The 17,720-nt window shown below is 57.2% G+C and overlaps 6 protein-coding genes across 6 annotated transcripts; 2 read left to right on the plus strand and 4 right to left on the minus strand.

Moving 5' to 3' along the window:
• Positions 1–43: 43 nt before the first annotated feature.
• On the minus strand, positions 44–4,316 carry E0L32_004570 (uncharacterized protein; the record flags this gene model as incomplete). Its single annotated transcript, XM_031138995.1, has 3 exons — positions 44–2,989; positions 3,045–3,705; positions 3,763–4,316. The coding sequence occupies 3 exons, from the start codon at positions 4,314–4,316 to the stop codon at positions 44–46; spliced, it is 4,161 nt and encodes a 1,386-aa protein (XP_030997004.1).
• Positions 4,317–4,952: 636 nt separating this feature from the next.
• E0L32_004571 (uncharacterized protein) lies at positions 4,953–5,620 on the minus strand (the record flags this gene model as incomplete). The annotated part of the gene is made up of 4 exons (XM_031138996.1): positions 4,953–5,056; positions 5,120–5,404; positions 5,475–5,499; positions 5,561–5,620. The coding sequence occupies 4 exons, from the start codon at positions 5,618–5,620 to the stop codon at positions 4,953–4,955; spliced, it is 474 nt and encodes a 157-aa protein (XP_030997005.1).
• A 1,649-nt stretch (positions 5,621–7,269) lies between these two features.
• E0L32_004572 (uncharacterized protein) lies at positions 7,270–8,895 on the plus strand (the record flags this gene model as incomplete). The annotated part of the gene is made up of 1 exon (XM_031138997.1): positions 7,270–8,895. The coding sequence occupies one exon, from the start codon at positions 7,270–7,272 to the stop codon at positions 8,893–8,895; it is 1,626 nt and encodes a 541-aa protein (XP_030997006.1).
• A 1,651-nt stretch (positions 8,896–10,546) lies between these two features.
• On the plus strand, positions 10,547–12,526 carry E0L32_004573 (uncharacterized protein; the record flags this gene model as incomplete). The annotated part of the gene is made up of 2 exons (XM_031138998.1): positions 10,547–12,418; positions 12,506–12,526. The coding sequence occupies 2 exons, from the start codon at positions 10,547–10,549 to the stop codon at positions 12,524–12,526; spliced, it is 1,893 nt and encodes a 630-aa protein (XP_030997007.1).
• Positions 12,527–12,813: 287 nt separating this feature from the next.
• E0L32_004574 (uncharacterized protein) lies at positions 12,814–14,141 on the minus strand (the record flags this gene model as incomplete). Its single annotated transcript, XM_031138999.1, has 2 exons — positions 12,814–13,135; positions 13,285–14,141. 2 exons carry the CDS (start codon positions 14,139–14,141, stop codon positions 12,814–12,816), a joined length of 1,179 nt encoding a protein of 392 aa, XP_030997008.1.
• Positions 14,142–14,796: 655 nt separating this feature from the next.
• On the minus strand, positions 14,797–16,477 carry E0L32_004575 (uncharacterized protein; the record flags this gene model as incomplete). The annotated part of the gene is made up of 3 exons (XM_031139000.1): positions 14,797–15,174; positions 15,233–16,189; positions 16,259–16,477. 3 exons carry the CDS (start codon positions 16,475–16,477, stop codon positions 14,797–14,799), a joined length of 1,554 nt encoding a protein of 517 aa, XP_030997009.1.
• Between the last annotated feature and the right edge of the window lie 1,243 nt (positions 16,478–17,720).

Genomic DNA, 17,720 nt, shown 5'->3' on the forward strand with positions numbered 1-17,720 from the left:
GTATCATGTATAATTGTGACGTTTCCAAGCTAGTTGCGAAAATCTAGTCTCTCCTGATGAACTCAGCAAAATGGTGCCCGTGTCTCACGAGCTGATCGTAGCTCCCTGTCTCTACCACTTGACCGTTCTGAAGCATTACTACCCTGTCAACGGCCTGCATCATCTCCCGGCTATGCGTCACCACAACAACAGACATGCCTCTTTGTCCGTTTCCGGACGAGTCTCCCATGATAAGATGCCTGATCAAGTCCCTAATACCATCAGCCGCGACTGCATCCAGCGCAGAAGTGGGTTCGTCCAGGACCAGTAGCTTCGGGTTTCGAACCAGTGCCCTTGCAATCGACACTCTTTGCGACTCCCCTCCAGACAATCCAACACCCCCTTCTCCTATTCGAGTATCGTACCCTTCCGATAAGGATACAATCGTTTCGTGAATACCAGCAGCTCGAGAAGCATGCACCACGGCCTCCGAGTCCATCCTGCGCTCAGGGGCATCATCACGCATGCCGTAGAGGATATTCTCGCGGACAGTACCGGGAAAGATGAAGGGATGCTGAGAGACATACCCGACTCCGCTTCTGAGAAAGGCCGTATGGATATCTCGCGCGTCACAACCACCGTAGCTCAGGGGTGCGAGCGGCGGGAACCGAGCGTTGAAAGGATGTCGATCACTGCTTCCCTCCTCACCAAGTAGCTCATATAGCCGGAGGATTATGGCGGCAAGCGTGCTCTTCCCGCAGCCGGATGGCCCGACAATGGCGACCGTCTCTCCGGCCTCGACGGTAAGATCCACTCCATGAAGCACCCGCGACTGTGGTCCTGACGGATATGCGAACTTCAAGGAGTTCATGCGAATAGGAAATAGAGTCTGTGGTCTCAGACGCCCACTATGCTCGTGACCAGCGCCGAGGGGCAGCCTAGCAAGATTGAGGATCTCGCCAGCCGTGCTCTTGGCCGAGGCGATCTGGGGGATGTCGCCCAGCATGACCGTGGCGTTGCCGATGCTGAACAAGAGCAGGTTCACCACCTTTTGCACCCCTCCGATGCTTATATCCCCGCTCGTCAGGAGCACGGTAGCATAATAGAATACGAGCGCCGTGAGCCAGTCAGACATGGACTGGTTCAGCCCATAAGGCAGCCCAGTCCGGATCGCTCTCTTCACGCCAGCACGAAACGTGTCTATGCACGATGTTTTGAACTGCTTGCCAAAGTACTCCTCTAGCGTCAGAGCGCGCACGACACGAATGTTGGAAAACACCTCTGCAAACAGCGAGCCCGTGGACTCGCCCGCCGCAATGCATCGGGATTCCCACTTGTTGCTGACGTAGGCGGCGAGCCTGGCCGCAAGATAAACCACCGGGCCAGTCGCCAGCGCGACGAGGCTGAGCTTCCACGAGATTGACAGCGCCCAGACTATAGACGCGATGGCCATGCCGGCCGCAATCAGGACGATGGGGAGGAAGATGGCAACCAGCTTGCCCAGTTCGTCCGCTCTCGAGTCCAGAAACTGGACTATCCGATGCGAAGAGTGCGCTGGCTCGTCGAACCAAGCTTTTGGCTGCCGCAGTATGCGCTTGTGCGCTTCTATGCGCAAACCGGCGATCCACGCCTGGCTGACGCACGCCATGAGGAGGTAGGCGAGGAACGACGTTGCTCCGTCGGCGAGGGCGATGATGGCGAGGTCGATGGCCCATGGTCTCGCCGCAGTCTCCTTGTCCCCGAGCGTCCAGAAGCAGGCGAGCAGTTCTGCAAAGACGTATGAAAAGGCCGGCGTTAGGCCGGCGACAACCAAGCACAGGATGATGCCGATTATAAAGCTCAGTCGCTGGAATCTGTCGAGCATCGGCCAGACCGACGCCAGGACCTGTATGAGTGAGCCGGACTTGGCGTCAGAAGCTTTTGTAGGCGGTGCTTGCTGGACTCCCGCAATGACGCTCATCGAGATGGCTCGCTGGCGTCTTGAGCCGCCTTGTGGTCGCCGGCCGTGGACCGCCCATCCGCTTTCTTCAAGTATGTCCATGCTCGATCTAGGTCGGGTATGTGGTAGCTTTGGAATGTCTCTGACCTCAAATACGAGTGGTCCCGCCGCTGAGAATCTTGGTGCCATGATGGACATGGGCCGGAACAGTCCTTGATGATTCCCAGATTGATCAGTATGTGGGATGAGGAAGCGGGAAAGAGCTGAGTGCTCGACGTGTTCATCTCCTTGGTATTCGAGGGTTGTGCCGTGCTGAGTAGCATGGATACTTGGAGAATTTGAGAGTCGGGGCGATGTCGTAGCAGATCTCAAGAGCTCGTGAATGGCACCGTCGTCCTCCTCGACAAGCTGCCCAAAGTGACCTCCCTGCACGAGTGCACCTTGTTCCATCACATGTACGTATTCATCCTCTCTGATCTGCGAGATGTCATGGGTGATGACGATTGTTGTCTTACCACGGCGCCAGATCCGAATCGCATCCATCAGCATACTCGCGTTGGTCGGATCGAGACCGCTTGTTATCTCGTCCAGGATGAGAATCGGCGGGTCGCGAAGCCTGGCTCGAGCGAGGGCCAGACGCTGCCTCTGCCCGCCGCTCAGCGCAACGCCACCTGGTCCTATTTGTGTCTCGAGTCCATTAGGCAACCCCATGAGTGTGGACTGCAGGAGTGCAAACTCCAAAGCCTCGCGTACTTGTTCTGGCAAGGTACCATCCGGGTCCAAGCTACCCACAGCCACGTTCTGGAAGAAGGTGTCTTTGAATAGTGTGCTGGTCTGTTGCACTAGGAGGATATTCTGGCGGACCCAGAGATTCTCGAGGGTGGAAAGGGGCATTCCGTCGATGAGGATTGCACCGTGGGTGGGCTCGTAGAACCTGACGAGAAGGCTCGCGATGGTACTTTTGCCGGAGCCACTCCTGCCGACGATAAATGAAGTCTCTTTGTGGGGAAAGAATAGGGTAGAGGGTTTCAGGACTAACTTGTCCGGAGTAGATGGGTACGCGAAAGCCACCTGCATAAGGTTCTGTTAGATGTGCTCAGCCATGTCGATTGCACAGAATTCTCACCTCATGCAATATGACACTCGCAGGGGGTCCGGCAAGCCTATGACCTTTCTGCTGCCCTCGACCGCGGCCGATATTCGAGTCGCCGACAAGCATTGCTAAAGCCCTTCCAGCCCCAACACCTTTTGCAACTGTCGAGAACTGTGGTCCCAGATTCTCCAGTGCCTGAAAGGCGATGAGCACGGCGTAGAACGCAGTGAGGGCCTGTCCGGGCGCGATCTCGCCCCTGTTCGCCAGGTAGATGGCAAACCAGAAGCCGACCACAAACAGGCTGATCAGCCAGGCCTTGACGTATCCGATTTGCAACGAGTTCCGCATCGCCTGCCGGAGCGCGAACCGCGACGCCTTCCTGACTGCCTCTATATACTGCCACACCTCGTTGTCTACGCCGTTGTACACCTTGACGAGCTCGATGGCCGTGATGGACGTCGCGGCATGCCTTGACGCCTTGGAAAGTTCTTGTCGATATGCCTGGATGGCGGGCTGCAAGCCACGAGTGATGAGGGATATGGCAATGACAGAGGGGGGCACTGTGGCGAGCATGACGAGAGATAGCTTCCAGCTAGAATAGAAGGCGAGGGCAAGGGTTCCCAGGGTCAGAAAGGTGTCGTTGACCAGCTGGCCGAGAATTTGCGAGGTCGCGAGCTGCAGCTCTCGGATTTGTCTGTATCCAGTCAGCCCACAGCCCCCCGGGTGCCCATTATTACCAGCAGAAGCTTACGCTTGAACTCCAGAGGTCAGACTCGCGATGCCATCGGGCAACGTATCATACCACGACATGTCCTTGTCGAGGAGTGCCCAAAAGACAGCTCTCCTAGATGCCCGCGCCCGCGACTCACCCAGTATGATCCATGAAGACATGAATAAGGCATTGACCAACCACCTAGCGAGACCCAGAATGGTGAGGATCATGCACCAGTACGAGACTCGGGACAGGGTGGTTGCCGCATCGAGCGAGTGGCTACCAAAGCCGGCAACAATGTCAAATATTTTACCAATGATGACTGCGTACATCGTCTTGCCGCCGGCGGATACAGCGGAGATGCCGATCGCTGTAACCAAGAGACAGAGCTCCTGCTTTTCCAGGAACACGAAGAGACTGCTCCACGGCGATTCGTTCTCGCTTTTTCTGTTACCGCTCTGAACTGCGCGGACGGCTTGGTCGAAACCGCCTTCGGGTCGAATTCGATCCATGCCAGTCTTTTCCTGTCCATCACTTTTGAATTCTGCTGTACTCGTTTGCTGATAATGTAAAGTGGATGCAGTTGTATCCATGGTGATATTCGCAGAGCTCTGCTGGAACAGAGAAGAGCTATAATGATCAAGCTAATGTACACACCAGTGATGATTCGGCACATTCACAATATTTGGAATCGGAGAAAGCAAAATGTGGTGGGCTGTCGAGTTTGTTGGCCGCTTTCAGGGTGATTGACTCGAGGTCGCGATGCTATTGTTCTTTGTGTTTGTCCTTAGTATTGTTCCTCTCCAGGCCACCAACAATCGCAAACACACCAATGCGGTAGCCCTAAAATGGAAACGTGAATTTTGGAGCGGCAGCACTCATGGAAGACCATTGCTTGTCCAATTCAAAAGGGTGTTTCGAGGAGAGAACTTGCTTCAATCCATTCCATTCCGTGCATCTATTCTTGGTGGTATATCATATCCTTCCATTTGGCCTCCCGGACCATTATACATGGGATTCCTGTCATCATTTGTCCATATCAAATGCTGAGATCCCATGCGTGGGTCATTGACCCGTAGTTCAGCCAATTCTGCTTCTCATCCACGGCCTGCTGTCCTGTAGCAACGCCTCGCGCCATGGGCTATCGCGACCTGCATGCGACGGGCTCGGGCAATGGGGAAAATCACATCGACTGTGTGTGCAATTTCCGAAGGGATAGAGGTATTTCCTTATTTCTTCGCCGCCTTCTCAGCCTGGGCCTTTTCGTAGATCCAGTCGTTGAGGCCGTTGCGGTTCCTCGCGATCTCCACAGCGTAGAACTGCATCCTCGGGACTGTGCATGAATTTGTCAGTCAATCCTTTCACTTCGGGGACCATATCTTCCGCGACAACATACCGAAGATGGTCTCGTCGTAGCCGTACTCAAACTTGGGGCCCGTCCTCAGCATGGTGCCAAAGTTGTAGTCGTCGACAGTCTTCTCGTAGGTCATCATGAAGTCGCGCCACCGCTTCTTGCCCTCGGCGCTCTTCATCTTGTCCTCGTCGATCGTCTCGGCCGGGTCGAACTCGGGGAAGTCCTTCTTGAGGTGCTCGTAGATCTCGTCGTCGAGCTTGGTGAGGCGCAGCTCGGAGCCCTTGACCCTCTCGAGGATCTTCCAGTACGTCTCCATGTGCTGGACGGCTGTGGGAATTGTTGCGTCGTCAGTACGAGTAAAGAGAGCAAGCTATCTGTTTGTGCGAGCAAGACATACCCTTGACGGCGAACTGCTTCTCGATCTGTCGTGTTGCGCAGTCAGTGTGATTGCCCCTCCAAGGTCTTGCGATAGCAAAAACTTACATCCTCAAGGTTACTGGCATCCTCGGGGTTGAAACCCGCAGGAACTTGTTGTGTCATCATCTTGGTATATTGTATTTCGGTCGTGCTTTGTGTCTGCAAAGCGATCGTGTATCGGGGACGAGGTGTGTCTGCTAGATCTAGTTTTATCTCGAAATCCGACAATGACGATGGCCGCACTTTGGGCGCCGATAAGCTCTGAAAAAAAGTTGCCAGTGGGGTCTGGAAGCGGGTGGATGCCCCGCCATGCTTCCAGTGGCGGGGGCAAGCAGATTGTATGCACTTGCCTTGGTGACGGATCAATGAAGCTCCAGGGCCCGAGTCACTGGACCCATTGATTGAGTCCAGCGCTGTCCACTCCAATCGTGCGTCCAGCCAACAACTGAGGCTAGAACTGCGCTAAATTCTTCAGCCGCTAAGGCCCTTGCAGGTGCCAATTGCTGCCCTGAGCTGAGGCAAGGAATTGGGCCTAGAAGGTCTCGAAGATCCATCCACCCACCATCAAATGGAGCTTTGAACCTCAGCAAGTGATGGTCAGAATAGTTGACGAGCTGTTGTGAATAGAAGTACTTGACTAGCCATCATTCTCAATCGGTTTCAGGTAGTTGGATAGCCCTTCCAAGTTTCAGAGCAAGGGTATGTAGTGTATCTCTTGATGGAGTTCCGTCAACTAAATACAGCTACCTAACTTTGATCCCCGCTTGCTCAGTAAGTGCAGACAAAATCGTCGACGCTGGGTGGCTGGGAACCCGGGCCTACCGGCCTGTGGGGGCACCGAATGATGCATACACTCAAGACACGGATATGATGGATAATGCAGAAATCAAAGCAGTGCTGGCCAGAGAGAATGCTACCGTGCTCATCCCCAACACATGCGCTGGAGTCGCACACACAGTGCCACGTGTTGAGGGCTGACGAGTGCTGAGTGACAGGTAAGACACGGCTAGAACGAGAGCGGTGTCTCGCTACGAGTTTGATTAAATTCCTGGCTTGTGGCTGCTCTGGCCTAGAGCTCTTTCGAAGAGAAAGGATCGGCTGCAGAGAAAGGAGAAAAAGACGTCGGGTTTGTGGAAACAATTAACTCTTGCTCGGATGACTGACTACTTGTACATGATCTCATAAATTGTTTCAGTCGAGGGCTTGAGTAGTCAATCTAGGTAGCTGAGACCTCGGCGGCGCTGGAGGGGAGCCGATTCGTCAATTGACCTGTCAGAAAGCCCTCGACAACTGCATAACCCGCCTAAGTGAAAACGCCTCCCCCCGACAAACCTTGTGTCGTCACTTCAGATTCTAGTCACTACCACATCTGACAAACACAGCCATTTCATACACACGGAGCTGCAGGGGTCACACATTCACTTTCAAATGTGAATCGAGCGTTGTCAGGGGAATTGTGCTCGTTTTGCTCGATCCTGCTCACCTGTGTCTCGGGTAAGCTCACCTCATGCCAGCCACCCACGCGCGCCACTAACCTGACTCGATTCATCAAAGTTTAATGCTCTCTTCCTCAGAGACAGCCTCCCGAGGTCGGCTCTTCCCTCATTCCATAGACTTTTCAGGGTCTTTTTTTATGTCAATCTTCATCGTTTGTCGATCGCCAGTCTCCCTGAGTTGCGACTCGCCTCTCCAGAGGCCTCGTCCACAACCAGACAGTCTCCAGACAGTCTCCAGACATTTGATTCCCGCAGGCTTAGTTGATCACTCGCCCGGAGATGGCTCGGCCGGCAGCCATCTCCATCTCTTCTTCCACGGTATCCGCGGTTCCACCTCTACCGCCATGGGACCGATCCATCGAGGTGGGATTCAACAACACGCCGCGTGTGGATGACGGAACCAAGGCACTGTCGGAGGAGGACAAGTTCAGGTTCTCGGTCGCAAAGTTTCACCTCATCCACCGGCATCCGCGCAGCACATTTGACGATACCAAGTCCGACACCCGGCAGCCGCGTAAGCAAGAGCCGCCTCATGTCTGCCGCCTGCCGCCGTCTGTCCGCATGAGGATATGGCGACACGTGCTCGACTGCGACGGCGCGACGCCGGACAGCCTGAAGCCGATTCGCATGAACCCGGCCAGCATGCTGCGCCCGGTGTGGCGAGATGATCAGTTCGACTGGTACAGCAAGGCCCTTGCACCAGCACGGGGCGCCATGCTCGCGAGTTTCGCCATGCGCGCGGAGGTCTTGGCGATGTTCTTCATGACGCGCCGTTTCCACGTCGTGTTCTCGCCGCACGTGGGACTGTCCTTATCCCCGCTGGCCATTGAGTGCGTCTTCCAGTACGGCTGTCTCATGCAGTATGTGACACTCGAAATCGACTTCTCCAAGTTGAGCTTTGGCCCACGCGCCGAGGCTGCTGGGCTGCGAGCTGGCAGTGGGATTCTCGGGATCGGTCCGATGGTAGATATCTTTGTCGAAGGCCAGAGGCATAGGAAGAGAACGCGGATGGAGAACCTCGTTATCCTGTGCCGACGCTTTTGCAATCCGCGGCCGAATGGTGAGTTCATCTGCCAGTCTCGGCCGAACAAAGCTGACACTTGGAAAGGCGACGCCAATTATGTCGAAGATTCCGACTTCCAGGCCCTTGATGGGCTCATGTCGCTCCGGTCGATCGTCGCGTCAGGCCGTTTTGTCGGGTTTCCAGAGGAGTACACTGCGAAACTGATGCGCTATCTCAATGAAGGCCCGTCGCCCAAGGACATACGAAGGGGCAGTGTCAGCCAAAATACGTTTGCAGTGCGGCCGTCGACATTCTATCCTCTGCTCCCAGGCCAGCGCTCGTGGAGAGATCACGGCAAGACCGTGCAGTTCCTGCGGCTCGACGACCACGACCGGATCCTACACCCGCGAAGCGTCATGAAACCGCTCAGCATCAGGGCGCCCAGCATCAGGTCGAGTGATGTTTCACGTGTTGCCTCGGTCGATACCTCGTTCCTTTCAATTGTTGAGTCGTCCCGGATCAGCTCACCTGCTCCGGATACTACTCTGCACAGCCCGCCGCGCACTCGCCCGACGACGCCCGTGCTCCTCACATCCCCGTCCGGAAGCGGTGCCATCACTCCGCCAGCGACGCCGAACAACCCGAGCGGCAAATTCAGGATTCCTGACAGCCCGCTGAGCCCGCGTAGTCCCATCAGCCCACGAAGCCCGCTTGGACGAAGTCGCACAGCTAGCACTGTGAGTCTGTCTTTTGTCGGCAAGCTCAGTCGGAGTCCCAGCATCGCCAGTCTGTCTATGCGCAGCAAGAGAGAGGACTCCAACAAAGAAATAGAGCCCGATTCAGGCAAGAACCTGCTTAGAAAACTCAGAGATATTGGACGCAGAGATTCCACAAAAGACTAGAGACCCTTTGGCCACGGGAGGAGACTTTTGGAGCGCCACCACGGCGGAGGAGAAGGTTAGTGATGTACACTTGATACCCAGCAGTGAGCCCTAGAGACATACTTTGCGCAAGCAGAAATACAATACCCGATTATGACACAGTCTGTGGGGGGGTTTTCGTGGTGATAGATGCTGGATGGTGAGGACCAAAATTGAGGCGTTTTGCCATAGAAGCGACTCGTTTCCCCACCTCCCTGAACGGGCCGTGCCTGCCACTGGCCACTGCCCTAGAGCTGAAACCAAGGCTCCTTGAGATGTCATGAAGGTGCAAAATGTCAGGTTTCTCGAGACTACGCGTACCATCCGCCTTGCTTCTCACTTGATTGATCAGCTCTGTGACGGCCTGCGAGCGTCTCACCGCTCTCCTTTTTCAAGAGACCGAGACGGTAGCAACATGGCCACGATACGCACCCTCAGCAACCTCGGTCAAGCTCAACAGCTGCATAACGTGACAAGATACTGTATCTCTTCCGGGGCAACGCCGGTCGCAATGAACCGGATCATCTGCCGAGTACGTCATGGGATTGGTAATTACCTTTCAGATGATGCATGTGCAACCCCGACACGACATGCAAGCACTTCCCCACCGAACCCCCCCGCGTCCCCGAGTCTGGCACAGCGAAACATGATCGGCGCTCAGCTCTGGCAATAACCGGGTTTAACCGCGCGCAGTCCAGCCTGCCAACCGCCATGCCCACCACGGTGAGAATCATACAGCACGCCATACTCATACTACGCCTGGTGCCGAGGGTCGAGCGCCTCTTCGCCAACCGGCAGCGTAGTGGGGAGGGGTTGGCCTCGTCGAGTCGCCAGGTATCACCCCGACGGAGACGGCAGGTGGCCATGACCCTCGGCGTTAAATCGTTGCGCCCTGTGGTTTGGACGAGATCCGGGGAAGGAGACCAGCATCCCGCGAAGTGTTGCCGAAGCAGGCGTGACTCCGCCGAACCTTGTCACCACTTCCGACGCTAACTGTGCCCCGTAACAGGCTAGCATCTCTCCAAGATCTAGAAGACTTCATCAAGGAATACACAGACTCGTCGGCTGTTGCTCAATTTTGTCCGGGGCTTCAAGACTCTTGCCGGATCTTGTACTTCCTGGTCCATTGCCCAGGTCTTACAAAGCCAGCTCGCAACTTTTTCGCAGTTTCTAGCCAAATTAAGGACTCGTTGATGCATCAGAGGTTCTCGGCCAGAAGTAGAGCACGTCACTAGTCTAGTCTTGGGCGTCGTGCTTCTCGCATGGCGGGTGATGTTTCCAGCTTATTCCCAGCACCCTTGACTGCTCCCGTGGGGCCGTTCAACACACATTTTCCTGGGCTACAACCAAATCAAGACTCCTCATGCGGTTGGAAAGGCAATTCAACACTCGCTGAAGGTGGATCTTGGACACCTTCTCCTCACCTCCATTATCCCCGGCGGATCTGACCCTCTGCCGCTTGCCGGACCCGTTGGTGGGACTGGCTTTTTCTCCCAATCCATGTCCACGGAGGCCGCACTGAAAGAACTGTTCCCTACACAACATAAATGACCTCTCACCCGATGTTGTTTCCTCCATCCAGTAGCTAAGCGGATCTTACTGGGTGGCGATCGAACAACCCGGCGACCGCCCCATGACACAGTCAACACCCCGGGCCGGGGGTCCTTCGCGCCCTGCCGCGGAGGACGAAAAGAGCACACATCCCGTACCGCCGCCCGCGACCGAGGAGATGCTTGACGCCAACTCGGTCATACACTACACGTATCTGACCTTCCAGACGCCCCTGCCGACGGCCAACACGACGATCCAATCGCTGACCGCCTCGTCCAATGAGCCGGCGCCGCAGCCGCCGAACCTGAAGCCCTTCACGAACCCGATAGAGTGGCCGCTCACTCGCAAGTACGTCATGCTGTTCCTCTCGTGCGTCGCCACCCTCCTCACGGCGTACGCGGCGGGGTGCTACTCGCCGCCCTCGTACATCATGGCCGAGGTGTTCGGCGTGTCCCAGACGGCCGTCCTCGTCGGCATCACCACCTACTGCATCGGCTTCGCCCTGACGCCCATGGTCCTCGCGCCCTTCTCCGAGATCAACGGCCGGTACCCGGTCTTTGTCGTGAGCGGCATCATCTTCGTCCTCTTCCAGGCCATCAGCGGCCTCGTCAACAATCTGGCCGGCATGCTGGTCGCCCGGTTCATCTGCGGCGGCGGAGGGTCCGTGTTCAGCACCATGGTCGGCGGCGTCATCGCCGACATGTACCGCGCCGAGGACCGCAACACCCCCATGGCCATCTTCAGCGGCGCCGTCATGGCGGGCACGGGTATGGGTCCGCTCGTCGCGGCGGTCATCACGGAGCGGTATCCACTGGCTACGCATGGGCAGGTGTGGAGGTGGGTGTTTTGGCACCAGGTCATCCTGGGCGGCGTCCTCATGGTCGCGCTCGTGCTGTTCTTCTACGAGAGCCGAGGATCCGTGCTGCTTTCACGAAAGGCCAGCGCGGTCAACAAGTGGTACGAGAAGCTTGAGGACGCAGGCTACTACGGTGTGTGGATCGACGGGGAGGATGCCCTCCGCGTTGCTGGCGACGTGGAGTCCGACTCGGAAAGTACCCTCGCTGGTGTCGACGTCGAGGGCCGGTCGGTCTCGGACGAAGAAGAGAAGACCGACGAGATCAACCGCGTATCTGACAGCCGACGACCCTCCGCCTCCGATGCCCAAACGCGCCGGCCCCTGCGCCGCGTGCGCTGGCTCGTCAAGGAAGACGAGGAGCGCTCCTCCCTCGCGACCATGATCTCCATCTCCGTCGTACGACCCTTCCACCTGCTCTTCACCGAGCCCGTCATCTTCTTCTTCTCCCTCTGGGTCGCTTTCGCCTGGGCCGCCCTCTACCTGACCTTCTCCTCAACCTTCCTCATCTTCCAAGAGGTCTACGGCTGGGATATCGAGCGCTCGGGCTACGCCTTCTTCGCCATGATCATCGCCGCGCCCCTGGCGACGCTCATGGGCCTCGGCCAGGAGGCCCTGCTGCGCCTGCCCGACTGGCAGGACCGCCCGGGTAGCTCGCGGCACCCCTTCTGGGTCGCCCTCCGCCGCCGGTTCCCCGTCGCCTCGCCCGAGTCCCGCCTCTACTTCACCTGCTTCACGGCCGCCTTCCTGCCGGCGGGCCTGCTGCTCTTCGGCCTCTCGGCCCGCCCGGACGTCTCGCCCGCCGCGCCGGCGGCCGGCATCGGCGTCGCCACGCTGGGCATCTACTCGGTCTACCTCGCCACCTTCAACTACTTTGCCGACGTGTACCACCGGTACGCGAGCTCGGCGCTCGCGGCGCAGAGCTGCTGCCGCAACCTGCTGGGCGGGTGCTTCCCCGTCGTCACGGGCGCCATGTTCCACGGACTCGGGCCCGCGCGGGCGGGCGCCGTGCTGGGCGGGGCCGGCGCCGCGCTGACGCTCGTGCCGTGGGTGCTCGTCTTCTTTGGGGAGAGGATCCGGAGGCGGAGCAAGTTTGCCGTGGTAAGTGGCTCGTTTTTTTTCGTCGGCTTTGTTGAGAAGCTTGATTCACTTGGGGCTGGAACATGCTGATCTTTTTTTTTTTGACAGGCTTTGGAGAAACAGATCTGAGACGGACGGTGGTGGACTCTGGTGTGTCTTGGATGGGACACTGACGCTGGACTGATTGAAAAGGACTTGTTGCTTTATTGCATAGCCTGCGTGCATATCACGATAGATGAAGACCGGAACGACAGATAGATATTGGAATGTGTCGATTGTTTCATATTTCTATTGAGGGTTGTTGATTTAGGTATCTTTTGTGCACATTGGTGTAGGAGCAGCTTCCCCGCTGCCAATGCGCATCGGTCGTGTGACAGCGAGAGGTACCAAGTCTCCCAGAAGTGCCTTCAGCCCTCTCAGTCCACATCGTCATCCGCCGTATCCTCCACCCCGACATTGGACAACCTCCTCCGCGCCTCCTCGAGCACCTCGGCCTCATCAAACTTCTCCTCTTCCTTTGCTGCCTCTTTACCTCCGCCTCCTTCCTTCTCCGCCGCCGCTGCGGACTCGTCCGCAGGTGGCAGCAGCGGGTTGCCGTCGAGCGCGGCCTGCTTGACCGTGCCGTCCTCCTCGACGTCCTCGCGGCGGTAGAGCGTAAAGGTGACGACGAGGTACGTCTCGGCGGTGGAGCGGTTGCGCAGGACGTATCTGAGGACGTGTGAGCGGCGCTTGGGGGACCTATTGCCGCGGTGAAAAACACAAGACGAGTTGGTTGGTGAGGCCGCTTATTTAAAGATAAAGGTACAAATAAAGGAAGGCAGATCATTCCGGAAGCGGGATGCAGTGCAATGCTCTCGGCTTCGGGGGCAGGGGAAAAAAAAACTCACCTCAGGCTCTGCCCGTCCCAGTACTTCATGATGGGCAGCGTGAAGCCGGGCAGCCGCAGGGAGAACTCGGAGAAGTCGAGGTACGGGTTGAAGAAGTCGAGGCCGTACGTCCGGCCGTACTCCCACACCCACCTGTCCTTGGCGTCGGCCCGCAGCGCCCACTTCATGCGGGCCCTGGCGTCGGCGGGCGCGCCGAAGCCCGCGCGCGCCGCGTGGCCGTCCTCGTCGCCGCCCTCGTCGAACCACAGGCCGCCCCGGCCCGGGTCGTGCTCGCCGGGGCCGACGTGCACGGCGTTGAAGGAGCTCAGGGCCGGGCCGTACAGGTAGGGCGAGTCGGCGTAGGCGTCGCCCTCGAGGCCCGGGTCGATCCACCACTTGACGATGTTCATCGCCGTGCCGAAGCCCGGCGGCAGGCGGTCGCGGATGGGGTGGTCGAAGTCGTTGCCCCACTGCAGGTCCGCGGCCCTGATGCCCTTTGCTTCACTTTCCTCCTCCTCGGCATCGTCCTCATCGTCTTCGTCGTCGTTGTCTTCGTCGTCAACGTCATCGCCATCGGCACCCTCTTTGGATCCCGACTTACTGGACGCGGACGGCGGCGGCGGCTGCTTGGGCGTGAAGCGCAGGGCGATGCTGTACCGGTCCTTGTTGTAGGCGTGGGGCTCCGCGGAGAAGTACGGCGAGGTGGCGGGGGAGTTGCGCGGCAGGCCGGCGTAGTCCTGGACGCGGACGTTGATCTCGGCGTCCATGAGGGCGGACGAGACCTTGACGGTGTCGGCCTGGTTGACGGGGATGACCTGGTGCTTCTTGACGTCGTAGTCGGCGCCCGCCGTCACGCGGATGATGTACTTGTCCGTCATGCTGGGCGGCGGGGTATATCGGCGACGGCGTTGTGGAGGTCCCAGAGATACCGACGTGCTCTGTTGAGAGAAAATTTGCCCAAGCTGTATGAGGTTCTCTCAAGCTGGTGTCGAGTGGTGAGCTGAGTCGCGTGGGCGGTGAGAAGGTTTCATCCAGACAAATTCTGGTTTTGCAGTGACGAAAATGAAACGGAATCCTAGGCGGGCAGGCGGTCTAAGGGAAGCATCTAGGGATGGGTCCAATTCTGAAAGAATGTATTCAGATGGCAAGAGAGCACTCCAAGTATGATGGTCAAGCCGTGCATATATCAATTCATCGAGGTTATAAGGGATGACGATGTTTCCGCCTCATCGTTTACATGTGCTGCCACTGCCATCCATGACGTCGCTCCACCCGCCCGCCATCCACTAAGAACTTTGCACTGTTTATGGTGGGGGAGCCCTGGAGCAGCCCTGGAGCGCTGTGTCAGAATGTCTCCCGCTAAAAGCTGGCCATAAAACATAAATTGACCTCAATGTTAACAATGCATAAATTTCCATATTCTGGAGCTCAGAAGGACTATCTCACTGCCTAAATCTTGTGGATCTGAAGGATAGCCAAGTGCTCGACCATTACTTGCAAACATCCATGCTCTCCGTTCCACGGTCTGCCGTCTCAAAAGTCCTTGGTCCGCTCCTCGCTCTCTCGGATCCATTTCCTCAAAAGCTCTGGGTTCCGCGGCTTGAACCTCACCTTGAACGGCTTTGGATCCGTCGTGAGCGACGTAGCGATGGCATTGCACTCGAGGGCGTTCAGTATCGGGCGGTCGGCCGGGTTCTCGGCCGGGTGGATGGTGAAAGCCGTGATGATGCGGATGAACGCCGTGTACAGCTCCCGGTTCCCCAGGTGAGAGCCGGCGCACATGCGAGAGCCGGCGCCGTAGCCGTAGTGAGGAGTACCCCCAGAGTCGAGGGCGGGATCCAAGTACCGCTCGGGAACAAACTTCTCTGGCTCCTTGAAGTGGTCCGCGTCGTAGTCCGCGGCCCAGGCATTCTAACTTCTAAATTAGCGATTTCCCCATCGTGATTACGTTTATAAATGCAAAACTGACCATGAAGAAGGTCGTGCCGGCCGGGATGACAGCAGGGCCCCATTGGAGGTCCCGCATGCTCTTCCGCGGGAGACAGATGGGGATCACGGTCCAGAAGCGGAGGACCTCCTTGACCAACGCCGTGACGTACGGCACCTTCTCCTCGACGAGGCACTTTTCCCATGCGTCGTTGTCCGGGTAGACCCGCATGATCTCCTCGTACGCTATCTTCTGGATCCGCTGGCCGTCCTCCGAGCCCAGATACGCCAAGGCCATCACCAGGTTCCCCGGGACCGTGTCGATGCCGGCCGAGACCATGGTGAGGCAAATCGACTTGATCTCGGCATCGTTGAACTTGGCCTCGGGGTCCTTCAGGATGCTCCCGGTGATGCAGGGCTTATCCGTGCCTTCTGCGATCCTCTTCTTGAGGATGTCGAGCAGGTGCGTCAGATACTTGTCGCGCCGGACCCGGAAATCCTCCGCCTCGGTATTGGCCTTGGGCACCAAGCGCAGCAGCGGGATGTAGTCCTGCCAGTTGTTGCTCGTGCTGCGGAAGTTGGACACGCCGCGCTCGACGTCGACGATCTCCTTCAGCAGGCTCTCCTGGATGTTGCCGTCGATGCGGATGCCGTAGTTGAGCGTCAGGCTCGTGTTCAGCGCGTACCGCTGGAAGTACGGGATGGGGTTGACGTCCAGGCTGCCGTCCCGGCTGTCCGCGAAGATCTCGCTGATGCTGCTCGTCGCCTCCAGGTCGATGATGGGCATGTACGACTGCACGGCCGGCTTGTTGAGCGCCGTGGCCGCCGCCTTGCGCCTCCGCTTGCACGACTCGTCCCAGGGCGACGTCCCGATGGTGAAGCCCTGCGAGCTGGAGACGACGCTGTGGAACGTGTGGAACGTGGGCCGCGAGATCAGGGCCGACTGCTCCTTCACCCACAGCTGCCTGACGGAGTCGAAGCTGTTCACAAAGACGATCCTCTGGCAGACAGGTCAGCAAGACCGGCAGTAGCTGAGACGGATCATCACATCTAGTTTCTCTTTGTTTACCTTGTTGCCCATGCGGACCTGGAACACGGGGCCGTACTTCTTGGCCCAGCCCGCAGCTACCTTCGCATGGTGCTCGCCCAGCTGGAGCAGGTTGCCGAATATGGGCACGCCAGGGATCTCCGGGAGGTTCTTGATCTTGGGCAGGTCCGTGGCGTTGAGGTAGCGCCAGAGTATCACGGCGATTGACAGAACTAAGATTGAGATGGTTTCATATCCCATGGCGGCAGATGTTAAAGATATGCGAAGATATAATAGTAGATAGAATTAGACTGCTAGTGGCGACTACTGGCTGGGCAATGAGATATCCAAGAGGCTAGAGAGACAAGAAGCCCAGCTTACCAACAGGACGGTCGATATTGCACGGTTATACATCCGCGTCAGCGTCCCGACGGTATCCGTGCTTGTACCGCTTGGTGCTGCCGGTGCGGGGTGCGGATGTCCAGTGCAGATCTCATCCAGGCCGCAAACCTTCTTTTGGCTCCATGTGACATCGCATCTGCACCGGGAAACGCACCGGACTGGCATATCCAGCTTACCCCTCTTTACTCCATTCGTTGTGATAGCCGCCGGCCGCCGTTCCAATAGCCGTCGAGATGTTTCAAAGAATACAAAGGTCATTCCAGTGACAGTGTAACGCTGTACACTCCTCATCACGGCGTTATCTGAGATAGCACAACTGATAGTGAAGGGACGATGCTAAAGTAATATATCCCATGTTTTCTCGATCCAGGAATTCGGTGAATAGAAACAATACGTCACCACAGTACAAAAGAATGGGCATCTTGCTAAGTAATTGAGGGCAGAGACTGGAATCACTAAACCGTCTTCAATTATACAAGGTAGCATAAGAATATCTATCTGATGAGAGTCATTGGACACTTCATCTCGACACGAGTATGAGATACAGTGAATCGCCCCGCTGTGCCATCGACACGAAGACGATGCTTATTGCAAGAAATAAGGATACCCAGCCTGATGAGCGTGGTTTCAACACACAAGTCATTCCTTCCGAGGCCATGGTCCCCAGCCCTCCATAGGCATCTCGTTGTCGATAGCATCTCAGTTGTTGTCCGGGTGCCTAAGGGTCAAAGTTGTAGACAGGGAAGCCCCTGGCATCGAAAGCGCGAAACCAGAAGGCGTGCTCGGGCAAGAGTCTGTCAAGGTCGAAGGAAGATACAAGGCCCGGCAAGCGAGTAAAGACCATGAGGATGGCAACCCAGTGAGGATTCAGCCCCAGGTCCTAAAGGTACCAGCGCCGCCCGCACGGGAGACCCATATGCATGTGCTGGTCGAGATCGTGGATCATGTGGCCTCATTCCCATTAGACATTAGCGGCACTTCAGGAGAAGCCACACCGCATAAGCCTCCGCAGGCTGTCACACTTGATTTCCATCAGTGCAGTCCATTCTGGCTCTTTGCAGAGACCATGAGGGCTAGGTGCGAGGTTGATCTGCACGGTTGA

This window comes from Thyridium curvatum (assembly GCF_004353045.1).
Source record: "Thyridium curvatum strain D216 chromosome Unknown NODE_22_length_467593_cov_81.276643, whole genome shotgun sequence".
Taxonomy (NCBI): Eukaryota; Fungi; Ascomycota; class Sordariomycetes; order Thyridiales; family Thyridiaceae; genus Thyridium; species Thyridium curvatum.